Below are 15,520 nucleotides of genomic sequence, written 5' to 3'. Positions count from 1 at the left end.
GACAGTAGGAGTATAATTAAGAGGGAAATGAGGAAAACAAAAAGGGGACATGAAGTAGCTTTGGCAAACAGAGTTAAGGAGAATTCAAAGGGATATTACAAATACATTAAGGACAAAATGGTAACTAGGGAGAGAATAGGGCTGCTCAAAGATCAGCCTTTGTGGAGCTGCAGGAGATGGGGGAAATGAGTATTTTGCATCGGTGTTTACTGTGGAAAAGGACACGGAAGCTGTAGAATGTAGGGAAGTAGATGGTGGCATCTTGAAAAATGTCCATATTACAGAGGAGGAAGTAATGGATGTCTTGAAACGCATAAAAGTGGATAAATCCCCAGGACCTGATCAGGTGTACCCTAAAACTCTGTGGGAAGCTAGGGAAGTGATTGCTGAGCTCCTTGCTGAGATATTTGTATCATCGATAGTCACAAGTGAGCCACTGGAAGACTGGAGGTTGGCAAATTGGTGCCACTATTTAAGAAAGGTGATAAGGACAAGCCAGGGAACTATAGTTTGGTGAACCTGACTTCGATGGTGGACAGGTTATTGGAGGGGGAATCTTGAAGGATAGTCAACATGGCTTTGTGCATGGGAAATCATGTCTCATGAATTTGATTGCGTTTTTTGAAGAAGAAACAAAGAGATTTGATGAGGGCAGAGACATGATGTATATGGACTTAGTAAAGCATTTGAAAAGGTTCCCCACAGGAAATTGGCTAGCAAGGATAGATGTCATGGAAAACAAGGAGAACTAGCCATTTGGATACAGAACTGGCTCAAAGGTAGAAGACAGGGTGGAGGTGGAGGTCAGTAGCAGTGGAGTGCCACAAGGATCAGTGCATTAGTTTTGTCATTTGTATAAATGATTTGGATGTGATCGTAAGAGGTAAGGTTAGTAAGTTTGCAGATGACACTAAAATTGGAGGTATAGTGGACAGCAAAGAAGTTACCTCAGATTAAAACACAATCTTGATTAAATGGGCCACTGGACTGAGGAATGGCAGATGGAATTGAAGTTAAAGAAATACGAGATACTGCATTTTGGCAAAGCAAATCAGAGCAGGACTTATACACTTAATGATAAGGTCCCAGAAAGTGTTGCTGAACAAAGAGACCTTGGAGTGCAGGTTCATACCTCCTTGAAAGTAGAGTTGCAGGTAGATAGGAGAGTGAAGAAGGTGTTTGGCATATGCTTTCTTTTATTGATCAGAGTATTGAGTACAGGAGTTGGGAGGTCATGTTGCTGCTACCAGACATTGGTTAGGCCACTTTTGGAATATTGTGTGCAATTCTGGTCTCCTTCGTATCGGAACAAAGTTGTGAAACTTGAAAGGGTTCAGGAAAGGTGAGGGGGAAAGATATCAATGAGACCTAAGGTGCAACATTTTCACACAGAGGGTGGTACGTGTATGAAATGAGCTGCCAGAGGAAGTCGTGTAGGCCAGTACAATTGTAACATGTAAAAGGCATCTAGATGAAAATATAAATAGGAAGAGTTTGGAGGGATATGGGCCAAGTGCTAGCAGGTTGGACTAGATTAGGTTGGGATAGATTGGCATGGATGAGTTAGACTGAAGGGTCTGTTTTCATGCTGTACAACTTCATAACTCTGTGAATGTTAAAGGAAAACTAAGGAAAAAATAGGGCCCCTCAAAGATCAGCAAGACATCCTATGCGTGGAACGGCAGGAGATGGAGGACATATTAAACGAGTGTTCTGCATCAATGTTTACTGTGGAGAAGGACATGGAGGATGTAGAATGTGGAGAAATAGATGTCTGCATTATAAAGAGGAGGTGCTGGATGTCTTGAAATGCATAAAGGTGGGTAAATCCCTAGGATCTGATCAGGTGTACCCAGAGCTCTGTTGGAATCCGGGGAAGTGATTGCTGGGCTCCCTGCTGAGATATTTGTATCATCGATAGTCACAGGTGAGGTGCTGGAAGATTTAAGGATGGTTAACGTGCTGCCACTGTTTAAGAAGGGTGGTAAGGACAGGCCGGGGAAGTATAGACCAGTGAGCCTGTCATTGGTGGTAGGCAAGTTGTTGGAGGCTTCCCTGAGGGACAGGATGTGCATGTATTTGGAAAAGGCAGGGACTGATTAGGGATAGTCAGCATGACTTTGTGAATGGGAAATCATATATCATTGACTTGATTGAGTTTTTTTGATGAGGGCAGAGCGGCGGACGTGATCTATGTGGAGTTCAGTAAGGCATTCGACAAGGTTCCTAAAGTAGACTGTTTACCAAGGTTAGATCACACAGAATGCAGGGAGAACTAGCCATATGGACACAGAACTGGCTCAAAGGTAGAACTCAGAGGGTGGTGGTGGAGGGTTGCCTTTTACACTGGAGCCCTGTGACTAGTGGTGTGACACAAGGATCGATGCTGGTTCCACTTTTTTTCATCGTTTATATAAATGATTTGAATGTGAACATAGTAGTTATAGTTAGTAAGTTTGCAGAAGACACCAAAATTGGAGGTATAGTGGACAGCTAAGAAGGTTACCTCAGAGTACAATGGAATCTTGTTCAGATGGGCCTGTGGGCTGAGGCATGGCAGGTAGAGTTAAATTTGGCAAATCAGGGCAGGACTTTTACAGTTAATGGTAAGGTCCTGGAAAGTGCTGCTGAACAAAGAGATCTTGGAGTACAGATTCATCATTTCATGAAAGTGGCATTACAGGTAGATAACGTAATCAAGAAGGCATTTGGTATGCTTTCCTTTGTTGGTCAGAACATTGAGTATCATAGTTGGGAGGCCATGTTGTGGCTGAACAGGACATTGGTTTGGCGACTTTTGGAATATTGTGTATAATTCTGTTCCCACTGCTATTGGAAAGATGTTGTGGAACTTGAAAGGGTTCAGAAAAGATTTAGAAGGATGTTGCCAGGGTTGTAGGGTTTGAGCTATGGGAGAGGCTGAGTAGTCTGGGATTGTTTTCCCTGGAGCATTGGAGGCTGAGAGTTAACCTTATAGAGGTTGATAGAATCATGATTGGCATGGATAGGATAAATAGAGAAAGTCTTTTCCCTGGGGTGGGGGAGACCAGAACTAGAGGGCTTGGCTTTAGGATGAGATGGGAAAAATCTAAAAGGGGCAAAGTTTTCATGCAGATAGTGGTGAGTATATGGAACGAGCTGCCAGAGAAAGTGGTGGGGGCTGGTCCAATTACAATATCTAAAAGGCATCTGGATAGGAATGTGATTAGGGAGAGTGTGGAAGGATATGGGTCAACTGCTAGCAAATAGGACTGGATTAATTTAGGATAATTGGTCGGCATGGATGAGTTGGACTGAAGGGTCTGTTTCCATGCTGTACATCTCTATGACTCTAAATAAGTTAAAAGTTAGGACTCGAATATCTCTTGGATATATTTTGAGGAAGTATGGTCTAATCCATAATACCAAGCAGAGACCAAAGTCTGTGAAGGGACTCCAGACCGAAGTTGAGTGAGTACGGATGGGATTGGTAAAGTGAGAAATGAAGAAAATTGGAGGTGGGGTGAGCCAGTACTTTGAGTGCCTTCTCCATTTCCCAATTCTGTATCCTTAATCATGAGACCTGATCATGAGAGAAGACCTCTCATTGGAAGGCTGCTGAAAAATGTATAGCATTTTCTGAGCAGTCATCTGGAGACTGGGAAAGCCACACAGCTCCCATTTAATCCATAAGCCTCTAATTATGATTGGTTAAAGAATAATTAATGTCAGTGATCACCAATGACTTTCATTGATATACAGTCATACAACATGGAAACAAACCCTTTAGTCCAAGTTGTCCATACCAACCAGATTTGTTAAACTGAACTGAATTTACCTGTGAATGGCTCATATCCCTCTAAACCTGTCCAAACGTCTTTTAAATGTTGTAATTGTACCCGCCTCTACACTTCTTCTGGCATTTTATCCATACACGCACCACCCTTTATGTGGAAAAAGTTGCCCATCAGATCCCTTTCAAGTGTATCCCCTCTCACCTTAAACCTGTAACCTCTGGTTTGAACTTCACTATCCTGGAGAAAAGACCTGTTCAGTTTATCTATGCCCTTCAAGATTTTATTAACCTCTACAAAGTCACAACAATATAGTTCCAATTCTATCTCGTCATTGCTAACATTGAAATTTCAGTGACTGTAGTGTATACCAGCTTACCTCAAACTATTAGATGAATACTTAAAAACCCTTCAAGTAAAAATGTGCTTCATATTTGCAAGGTTTATAAAGGATTTTGGTCAATAAAGTAATTGTACTGTCAATAGAAACCTGTCAGCAGAGATCCTGTCCAAGTCAGACATATTAGATATTAGATTTGAAAAGAAGACTTGAGGATTCTTGACTGTGTGTAAATCATGAGAGAGGCAGCATCGACTCATTTGATTGCTAGCTGTGTTTGATCAGTGACCTGGGTTTCTTGCGTACAAACCTCAGTGCAGTAATTTTAGGAGTATTCAGAAACAGAAAACTGTGCTTTGATTAGCCTCCTTTTGATGTCTTCAAACTAACTGTGATTATGGAGCACAAAGTAGAATGTGTACACCTTTTGATAACTGTATTTGCTTTTTTATGCAGATGAATTCTCTGTTATATTGATTTGTACAAAATTGAACAGAAGCCTCTGTACACAGTGAAATGTCAATAAGCAGAATAAATTACTCTGAAAATACTGGAACTTGGTATAATGCATAGAAACCATAAGTGGATGTTTTCCTTGTACCTTTTAATCAAAAGGAAAGCATTCTGCTCCATGTCAGGAATTATAATTTTCATTTTATATTTTAAAAAAGTTGACTGATTACTTCACTCATATTAATTTTCAATTTTTATTCTATGGTCACTGAAAATGTAATGTAATAATTACCTATAAAGCAGACTTCAGTGTTAACCAAATGCACCAAGTTTGACATATACGTACATGTAGCCCTTAGTTACCGAATAGTATTAAGAATTTGTTTAGATTGTATTGATATGGACTTTTGTCCATTTGTCCATGAAAGATTATTAGAAAACACTCCCAAAATTATAATATTGTTGATGGCTTTTGCTGTGTTTACTCTACTCCCTCGGCTGATCAGAGGAAAGATTTTCGAGCTCTATCTTTATGTGCATTGGATTACCCAAACATAGAGAACATCAGAAAATTCAGTGTGTTAGATCTATATTGATAGAAGGAAAATTGAGTCTGAATCTCCTAATTTCCTCTTATAGGGGGGAAGGGTCAGTGCAGGGGCATTGGCCTGGGCAGCCTACCCAGGGATTCAGCATCAAGTTCTCCAATTTCAAATAACCTCCCCTCCCATTTCCCAACTGCCTTCTCAGTCCCTCTGCCTCTCCCTTCCATTCCTCTAGCGATCCTTCCTTCCAGCTACTAACTGGATTCATTCCTCCCATTGACCAATCAGGTCATACCCTCCACCTGCAGATAAGATGGGGCGGGGGTGTAGTATTGGAGAGGTACCCTATCCCTACCTCTCCACTGACCACCCCTCCCCGCCTTATCTGCAGCTTCCTTTACACCCACCCCCAGTCCTGAAGAAGGGTTGCACGTGAAACATCAACTTCTCCTGAAAGTACCTAGAAAACTAGAAATGACTGCCTCTCTCTTTTCGTCCTTAAAATGCTCCATAAAATTAATTGCAACATCTACATTTTTGGATACTTGTAATGATATCTGTTTCTTTGACTTGTTAGATTTTATTTATTTTATTAGACTCCCATGCTAGAATAATTGGTTAAAAAAAACTCACTGTGCATGGTCATTAAGGAGAGCAAAGACCAAAGAATATCAGTAAATTTCATATGTTAGTATTTCAACAGCCTGCATTTATGTAGCACCTTTAACATGAATAAATTTCTCTTGAGAAATTTATTCATGTTAAAGGTGCAACATAAATGCAGCCTGTTGAAATACTAACATATGAAATGTACTGATATTCTCTGGTCTTTGCTCTCCTTAATGACCATGTACAGTGAGATTTTTTTTACCAATTTTTCTAGCTTCGTAATCCTTAGTAGGAGAAGAATGGAAGGCAGTAACGTGGCTCTATTCAAGGGTATTCCAGAATGGAGGTGACTTGTCAGTTTTTTACTAGCATCAGAAGGTAGCCCTTATTTGCCATGCTATTGTGGTCATTTCTTGCTCCAACAGTTGCTCTGCATAAATTCTTTGAATGGGGACATGGCTAGGATGGCATTTGGAGGTAATTGCCATATTTAACATGATGAGGGATGCTGGGATGGATTTTCCCACAGGATTGAGGACTCCAGTAAGTCCACTATTTGAAAATTCTGAATCCTCAAGTTTTGGCAGTGAGGTCACTGAAGCAATCTCCCTGCATCTGGCCTCCATCCTAACTTGCCATCTCCATCCTCACTGTCAATTTAACAATGCTGCCATTTCAATCAGATGATTAGCAGCTCTGAAACTTCTGCAGCCTCACAGATCCAGATGCCCACCAGAAAATCCAGTCCGTTGAGGTAATAATAGGGAAGAATTTCAACACAACAGACACATTGAAGGACTTGTGGATAGTGAGGAAGGTAGTCAGAGGATACAAAATAAAAACTGAAAGAAATGTAGATACTGGAAATCAGAAACAAAAACAGACGTTGCTGGAAAAACTCAGCAGGTCTGGCAGCATCTGTGGAAAGATATCATGAATTAACTTTTTGAGTCCAATGATCCTTCCTCAGAACTGATGGTAGTTGGACCTGAAATGCTAACTCTGACTTCTCTCCATCCTAATTGCTTTTCCAACAATTTCTGTTTTGTATCAAAGGATACAGTAGGATATAGATCATCTGGAAAGTTGGGCAGAGAAATGGCAGATAGAATTTAATCCAGACAAATGTGAGGCAATGCGTTTGAGGAGGCCAAATGCAAGAGGAAAGTGTACAGTAAATGGCAGGACCCTTAGGAGCATTGATACGAAGAAGGACTTTGGCATGCAAGTCCATAGCTCCCTGAAAGTACCACCAAATGTTGATAAGGTGGTAAAAAATGCTTTACGGCATGCTTGCCCGCATCGGTTGGGGCATTGATTATAAAAGTTGACAAGTTATGTTGCAACTGTGTAAAACTCTAGGTATGCCACATTTGGAGTATTGAGTGCAGTTCTAGTTGCCACATTATAGGAAGGATGTGAAGGCTTTGGAGAGGGTGCAGAAGAGGTTTACGAGCATGTTGCCTAGATTGCAAGGAGAATTTAGACAAATTTGGATTGTTTTCACTAGAGGCTGAGGGGCTGACCTGATAGAACTATATAAAATTATAAGAGACAAGGATAAAGTCAGAGTCTGTTTCCCAGCGTGGAAATGTCAAATTCTAGGGAGCATAGTTTTAACATGAGGGGGCAAGTTTAAACCAAGCATTTTACACAGAGGGTAGTAGGTGAGTAGTAGGAGCAGATATGAAAGCTGCAATTAGGAGGCATTTAGAGAGACATCTAAACAGGCAGATAACAGAGGGATTCAGGTCATGCACAGAAAAATGGGATTAGTTTAGTATCACGGTGGGCTGAAGGGCCTGTTCCTGAGATATACCGTTCCATGTCTCAATTTAACTGTCCTAATACTTAGTGGATGAATGTAATGTAAAAGTGTAGAGAGGACATTATTGAATTCAGGAAACATTTTTGCCATTATCTATCAAGTCCAACAAGAGAAGGGTCAATTCTGAGTTTAGTTTTTGGAAATAAGGCTGGACAAGCAAGGGAATATTGGGGAGAGAACATTTTAATGTTGATTGATTGTTGTCACATGTACCAGATAGTGAAAAGTATGTTTTTTGCCTGTTGTGCATCAGGATAGCAGAACAGAGTGCAGACTACAATGTTACAGCCACAGAGAGAGAGAACAGAATTGAAGCTTGAAAGTTCTGTTCAAAAGTGTGATAACAGCGGGGAAAAAACTTTTATTGAATCTATTCATACATGTATTCAAACTTTATATCTTCTGATCAAAGGAAGGGAGTATAACTGTTATGGAAGAGGTCTTTGATTATGTTGATTGCTTTCCTGAGGCAGAAGTATAGGTGGAGTCAGTGAATGGAAGGCTGGTTTGCATAATGGGCTGGGCTGTGCTCGTGAATCTTTTTTCTTGTGGTCTTGGGAAGAGCAGTTGCAGTACCATAGTTCATCGATAAAAAATGGTAAGAGTTCCTGTGGGCATGCTGAATTTCCTTAGCCTCCTGAGAAAGGAGAGACATTGTTGTGCATTCTTGACTATCACATTGACATGGGTGGATCATGACACATTGTCAGTGTTATGACACTGGGTAAACTCCCTCTATTAATTTAAATCATCAACACAGAAAAGATTTATCCCATGCAGTAATTTGTGAAAATTCCAGAGGCCAAGAACTATTTAAAGTAAAAAGTAATAACTCCTTCCTCTAACCTTTACCTTCTGTAATACTAGTCTAATAAAACCCTTGAGTAAGATTTACCAAAAATTCAAATTTCAAAACCAGGCAGCTTCCCTTTGTATCTTCCTCTGTAGATTTTCTTCTTCTTAAGATTTGTCTTTCATCGGTCATTGATAGATTAGTGTACCTTTTAAGAGAGCTCATTTTCAGGCAGTCTGCAGATATTGATGACTTGGCAGTTCTCTCTCAACTGTTCACGTTTTCCTGGTCTTATACCCCCAAGCATCAGATTGGTTTTTAATATTGTCAATATACTAAATTCAAACTTGATTGGAGTTTGTTTTTTTTGGGGGGGGGGGGTATAATTTAAACTGATCGGCCTAATTTGAATTTGTTTTTATCTTCAGGCAACCAGCTACTCTAGCTACTGTACCAAAAGGTTACATTTTATCTTTTTCAGAATACTTGGTGCTGTCAGGTAGTTCTGCTAGCTTTTAACTTTCTTAAAGGTATAGGACACTTCTACACCTTCATAACAGTTGGTAATCATCACTTCCAGGAACTTAATACTCTCGCCCATCACCACCTTAGCACCACAGATGCAGACATCAGTGTAACCTCCACTCCACTTCCTGAACTCAATGACCAGTTCCTTTGTTTTGCTGACGTTGGTGGAGAGATTGTTATCTTTACATCATGCCGCTAAGTACTCAATCTCCTTCTATATTTTGTCCTGACGTTATTTGAGATCCGCCCTACAATGATGGTGTCATCCGCAAACTTATAAATGGAGTTGGGGCGAACAATCCCGCCTGCTGAAATGCTATTATATTGCGAGGCAACTTTATTGAAACTTGGAAGAGTCTGAGGGAATATGACAGATTAGATGAAAATGGACCGTTTCCTATGTGGAAGAGTCTAGAACCAGATATCCTAATCACAGAATAAGCCAGAAGTGAGAAGGAATTTCTTCTCTGAGGGTAGTGCGTTTGTGAAATTCTTTACCATAGAGGTCTGTGGAGATTTAATCATTATGTATGTTCAGGGCTGAGAGGTAGATTTTTAATCAGTAAGGGAATTAAGCATTATGGGGGGAAAAGCAGAAAAGTGGAGTTAAGGATTACCAGATCAGCCATGATCTTGAAGAATGGAGGAATAGACTTGATGGGCTGAAGAGCCAGCTTCTGCTCCTGTGTCTTATGGTCTCCCTTATTCCCCAATAGTTATTGGGCTTGGTATGCTTTTGATGGTCATTTTATTTCTTTAGGGAATATCTTACAACCATGTCTAGTTTGATATGCCAAGTATTTAACCTATGGTAATCTCAGTTGTGCATTTTACAAATTTACTCATGACAGGGATGGCATTGGAAGTCGACCCAAAGCATGTAACTTGCAGGACTTCCAAAACCTGAAAATGAATGTGCTGGTTTCACTAGAAGAAAACTTACTATATTGATGTTGCTGTTTAAGTAACTCATTCCTTAATGAGTATTATAAAATATTTGTTTACATGCTCCAGAGCACAATGCAGGTGTTCATCAAGGTAGTGTCCTAAGCTCAATCATCTTCAGTCGGTTCATCAATGACCTTCCCTCCATCAAAAGGTCAGAAGTACAGATGTTTGCTCAATGTTCAGCACCTTTTGTGACTCCTCAGATACTGAAGCAGTTCATGTTCAAATGCAACAAGAGCTGGGTGATTTCCAATAAGAGAGAATCTAACTATCATGTTTTGACATTCAGTGATATTATCTTTGTTGAATCCCCTGCTCTAAATATCCTATTGACCAGAAACCAAACTGGACTAGCTGTACAAATAATGTGGCTACAAGTGCAAGTCAGAGGCTAGGGATTCTATGGCTAACAACTCATGTTAAGTCTCTCCAGTGCCTGTCAACCATTTAGAAGAGTTAAGAATGAGATGGAATACTCCCCATTGCCTGGATGTGTGTAGCTCAAAAAGCATGGTGTAAAGATAAAATCTTTACTTTAATGTGAACAAAACAAAGGAACTGGTCACTGACTTCAGAAAGCGGTTTGGAGGCCACCCTCTATCAGTATCAATGGTGCTGAGATGGAGATGGTCAAGAACTTAAGATAGTCGAGAATTTAAGAGCATTTCCAGGGAAAGCATGGAGCCTATTAGAATCCAAAGCAGCAACCTGTTCATGGAGCCCACGAATTAAGGCCTTAAATGAATATTTCTCATCTGTATTCACAGAGGAGAAAGATATTGTAGCCAGGAATTTCAATTATGATGTTGAGGTTCTAGAACATTAATAGGAAAAGTTGTATGTTACAGCAGGCTTAAAGGCGTTTTAAGGGTAAGGGAGGAGATCACTTCGGCCCTGGCAGAGATATTTAATCCTTGGCTGGCCACAAGTGAATTGTCCAATGCATGGAGGACTGCTAATTGACTTTAGGAGTCAATTAGCTAATGTGGTTTCATTGTTCAAGAAGGGAGTAGGGACAGGCCAGGTCCTGACCCGTTAGTCTGACATCAGTCGTAGGGAAATTATTGAAAAAAATTCTCAAGGAATTACTCGACTCTTGGAAAGGCAGGGATTGATCAGGGATAGCCAGCATGGATTTGTTGGAGGGAGGGAGGGAGGTCTGACTAATTTAGTTGAGTTTTTTGAAAAGGTGACTAAATATGAAGGTATCTGATTAATGTGGTTTATTAAGACCTTTGACAAGGTTCCACATGAATTGCAAATGAAAAAGCTAAGAGCCCATGGGACGCAAGGCAAGTTGGTAAACTGGATCCAACAAGAGCTTGCAAACAGGAGGCAAAGGATGATAGCGGAGAGATGTTTTTGTGATTGGAAACCTGTGACCAGCAGTGTCCCACAGACGTTGTTGCTAGTACCCTTTCTGTTTGATATGTACATTAACAACTTGAATGTGAATGTTGAAGATATAATTAGTAAGTTTTCAGATGACACGAAAGTTGGTGGTGTTGTTGTGGTCTCAGGTTGCAGTCTGTTATTGATCAGCTAGTAAATTGGGCAGAGAAATGACAGATGGAATTTACTCTTGATACTTGCTAAGTGATGCATTTTGGGAGGTCAATAAGGGAAGGATATACACAATGAATGGTAGGTCCCTAGGGAGTATTGAGGAACAAAGGATCCTTAGTATAAATGTCCATATATCCCTGAAGGTGTCAGCATGCTGAAGAAAGTTTATGCAATGCTTTCCTTCTTTTGCCAGGATATGGAATATAGGAGCAAGGAAGTCTTGTAACAACTTTTTAGGATAATTCTGGCCATCAACTATCAAAAGGACATGATTGCACTGGAGAGGAGCAAAGAGATTCATCCCAGGCAACATCCTGGCGAAAATTCTCAATTATGAGGAGAGACTGGATACTCTGGGAGAGTTTGTTTTTCATTATAGCAGAGAAGGCTGAGGAGGGATCTGATTGAGGTATATCAAATTATGAGAAACATAGACAGAGTAGATCATGAGAATCTCTCCCCCATGGCAGACATGTCTAAGACTAGAGGCGATAAATTTAATGTGAGGAGTAAGTGGTTCAGAGGAGATATGAGAAAAATGTGTTCACTCAGAGGATGGTAGAAATATGGAACATGTTGCCTGAGAAAGTGGTGAATGCAGATACTCTTGCAACATTTAAGTAGCATCTGGATGAGCATTTGAAATGCCCTGGCATAGTAGGCTTTGGACCAAGTGCGAGTATATAGGACTTGCATAGTTTGGTGTTTATTGGTTGGTGTCGACATGGTGGGCTGAAGTACTTGTTTCTATACTGTATGACTCTTCTTGTGTTCTGTACTTCCAAATGACTATTTCCATTCTTTATGTCAATGAGTTATGATGGCAGTTAGTTTAATCATTTATGGTTGTGTGAGATTCTTGGTTTGATAACGTGCAGAGAAAGGTGAACCCTCTTAGATGAAACAGCATTAGTAATAAAATAGTAATTAACTCGTAGGCACTTCACTAGAATACTTTTGGATATAGTGCCTTTTTGTTTTTGGCTATTTTATTTCCACCATAATACTGACATATATTTACAAATACATCACTGGGTGATTGATACACTATAACCATCTGTTGTTTTAAATTTATTATACATGGGTTTGCAGGAATAAATATAAACACAGACAACACATTTTAAACTCCATTTTAATTCAGTAGCCACTTCTATATTTGCAAGACTTTCCGTTCTGTTTGTGAATGTTGGATGTCTGGGCTGAACCTTAGATATATAGACAGATGAATGAAACTGAACCCAAATCTTTCAATTCAAAATGATTGTTTTACTTTATCTTTCTCAACTGAACATTTTACTTAAACTGCAAAGTTAAAATTATATTAATAATATTAATCAAACAGTTGAACCTTCTCTAAAATATGTGCTTTTGTGTTGGTTCATATGATGGTATAACACAGGCATTAAGATTGGAAAGTGGGATTTATATAAGAATCTGAGATAGGAAAACAAAATAAACCTAAAATATTTCCTTTGCTTTTCACCAAATGTGATTCAGCTCTTGAAACATCGACTGAAATACTACTAAAGTCAAGGCTTTGAGACATCAGATGTCTCATCACTTAACAACCGATTACAAATAGATATTCTTGATGTTTGTGGCTAGGTTTTAATTATTTAGAAATTGAAGTGTAACTTTATGTGTTAAAATGATTATGCTATTGAAACTGCTGTGATGTTACTTTTTATTATTGCATTTTAAGTTTGTTTTGTGAAAAACAGATTAAACAGTTTCAAACCTGGCAATAGTAATTTTTGTTTGAAAACTTCTACATTCAGTGTAGTGTCACATGGACAAATGGAGGTTCTGACCACATTTTACACTCATTCTTTTCATAGGCTGGTGCTTCACAAGTTGTCTTCACTAATCCATTGGAGATTGTCAAAATCAGGCTACAGGTGGCAGGTGAAATCACCACAGGACCTCGTGTCAAAGCATTAAATGTCATAAAGGAATTGGGTTTTGCTGGACTATATAAGGTACAGTATGAGAATGATCTGCCAACAGCTACACTTTTATCTCCTCCCTCAGCATTCAAGACCCCAAACACTACTGGGTGAAATAGCAATTTACATGTACGTTTGGAATACTGCATTAGCTGCTTATAATTCAATCTGTACTACATTGTTGGGAGTTATGATTCCAGCTACTGGTGCTTCTTGACAAGTCACATCCCAGAATGAAATCTGGCTTGATGGATTTATTTTTTGTTTTAGTTAACATGGTGGTTAGTTACTGAAACATAGCCATATGAAACAGCAGAGTTTCTTCCAGAACAGAGAAGAAGTGTTTTTACATAGAGAATGAAAAGTGAAACACACCAATTTATCTAAATACAGAATACTTTGAATTTCTTAAAACACATAGCAAAAATAAATCTTCCTGATGCTATCTGGTACAAAGACACAAATCCAGAGGCATTATCTGCTATATCAAAGCTTTAAGTTCAATTTGACTGATTCTTCTTGTTTCTGTCCTGTGAGATGTGAAGTCTTCTCACATGAATACTTTCAAAATTGAGAGTTTAGACCTTCTCAGTTTCTAATAACCTTGGTATTTCTAACTAAACCTTCCTGGTCTGGAAGTAGTAAAAACTAAACTTTTCTACTGTGGTGATCATATTTGCCCTGAGCTCCTTCTTATGAGATAAACAATATTTGCTTTTGATCCCAGTCAGGTCTCCTGTGAACTGCTCCAAAATGTTTATTCCTTGGAGTCATTAAAATATTTGTGGTTGTTGGGAGATCAATCCTCTTCGTCCCAGACACCACTGCAGCAATTCCTATGAGTAGATATTTTCTAATCGACCTGTTCACTATGTTAGTACACATCTCTAGAACAGGTCGGACTTGAACCTAGATCTCCTAGCTGAAAAGCAGTGATACTGTCCTAATTCTGAGTGGTAGTTTAATTGCATTTGGGTCTGATATGATAGTTTGGTTCTCGTGCACTCTCATGTTATAAGCAAATCGTGCAATAGCCATGCCATTTAAACTAGTGGGACCGGAATCACATTATAGCCAATACAGGTAATGGTCTAAATTCTTCAATTTTTCAATCATGTACAGTTGTTGTCATATCTGAGGAATTGTGCATAGTATTGATCATTACACATTTATCAGCAAACATGCCTAATTATGATCTAATGATAGAGAGAAGGTCATTGATTAAACAACTGAAGATAGTTGGGCCGAGAACACTACCTGTAGGAGCTAGGGATGTTGTGGTGCAGTGGTAGTATTCCTACCTCTGGGTCAGAGGAGCTGAGTTCAAGTCTCAACTGATCGAGATATATGTCATAGTGTATCTGAGCAGGTTGATTAAAAAATGTGTTTTGAGTTCAGACCACAACATGAGACACCCCTCAAATCAGTTGCAACAACATACAGTCAATTCTGCTATAATGAGTGTTTTTTCAATGCGAATTGGCTTTAACGTGATTGAAGAATTTAGACCTTTATTTGCAGAATGTGAACTTCCCTTAACTGTATTGGCTATAACGTGATTCCGGCCCCATTATTTTAAATGGCATGGCTATTGCACGATTTTCTTATAATATGAGACTACACGAGAACCAAACTATTGTATCATATCAGAACCAACTGTACTTAAAATATCCCTCAGTTTCAGCCGTGACTAAATTTCAAAAGAATTTTTTTCAGCTGTAAACATTTTGGCATGAGATTATGAAAGGTGCTGTATAAATTAAAGTTCCTTTCATTGTTTCCTTTAACTTCCTGTTTGTTTCTTTGCTTTTCTTTACAGTGACAACAGATTGTATTTAACAAAATAAATAGAGTTGAAATGAAATTCAACTTTTAACATCCTATCTGACTCAAATCTATCCATTTTGGGGGATTAAAAGTTACCTCATAGATTCTACTGATGAGATAAATAACATAAGTAGAAACTTCCAGCAATGCTAACTGATGTTCCTTTACTATATTGGACAACATTTTTATTTGTCAGATCTGCAACCCAGTTTGGGAAATCATTTGTGCTCTCTTGGAGCACAATTTTTGTGTTGCTGCTTTGGATCTACAATGTAAATGAGCCAAATGCAGACCACTTTGCTTCTTCATCACAGTGCAGGATGGTTTCACAATCAGCATGTGTTGTGGATCTGCCTTAATGGCA

At 39.2% G+C, this 15,520-nt stretch overlaps 1 protein-coding gene across 1 annotated transcript in view; it reads left to right on the top strand.

The window, feature by feature from the left end:
- Positions 1 to 15,520, top strand: part of LOC132816192 (electrogenic aspartate/glutamate antiporter SLC25A13, mitochondrial) — a 187,810-nt gene that overhangs the window by 141,297 nt on the left and 30,993 nt on the right. Inside the window, exon 13 of the mRNA XM_060825688.1 lies at positions 13,222 to 13,362. Within this exon, the coding sequence (XP_060681671.1) occupies positions 13,222 to 13,362 (141 nt within the window). The remainder of the gene's footprint in view (positions 1 to 13,221; positions 13,363 to 15,520) is intronic.

Source organism: Hemiscyllium ocellatum, chromosome 5 (genome assembly GCF_020745735.1).
Source record: "Hemiscyllium ocellatum isolate sHemOce1 chromosome 5, sHemOce1.pat.X.cur, whole genome shotgun sequence".
Lineage (NCBI taxonomy): Eukaryota > Metazoa > Chordata > Chondrichthyes > Orectolobiformes > Hemiscylliidae > Hemiscyllium > Hemiscyllium ocellatum.
This window is presented reverse-complemented; position numbering and strand designations above follow the sequence as displayed.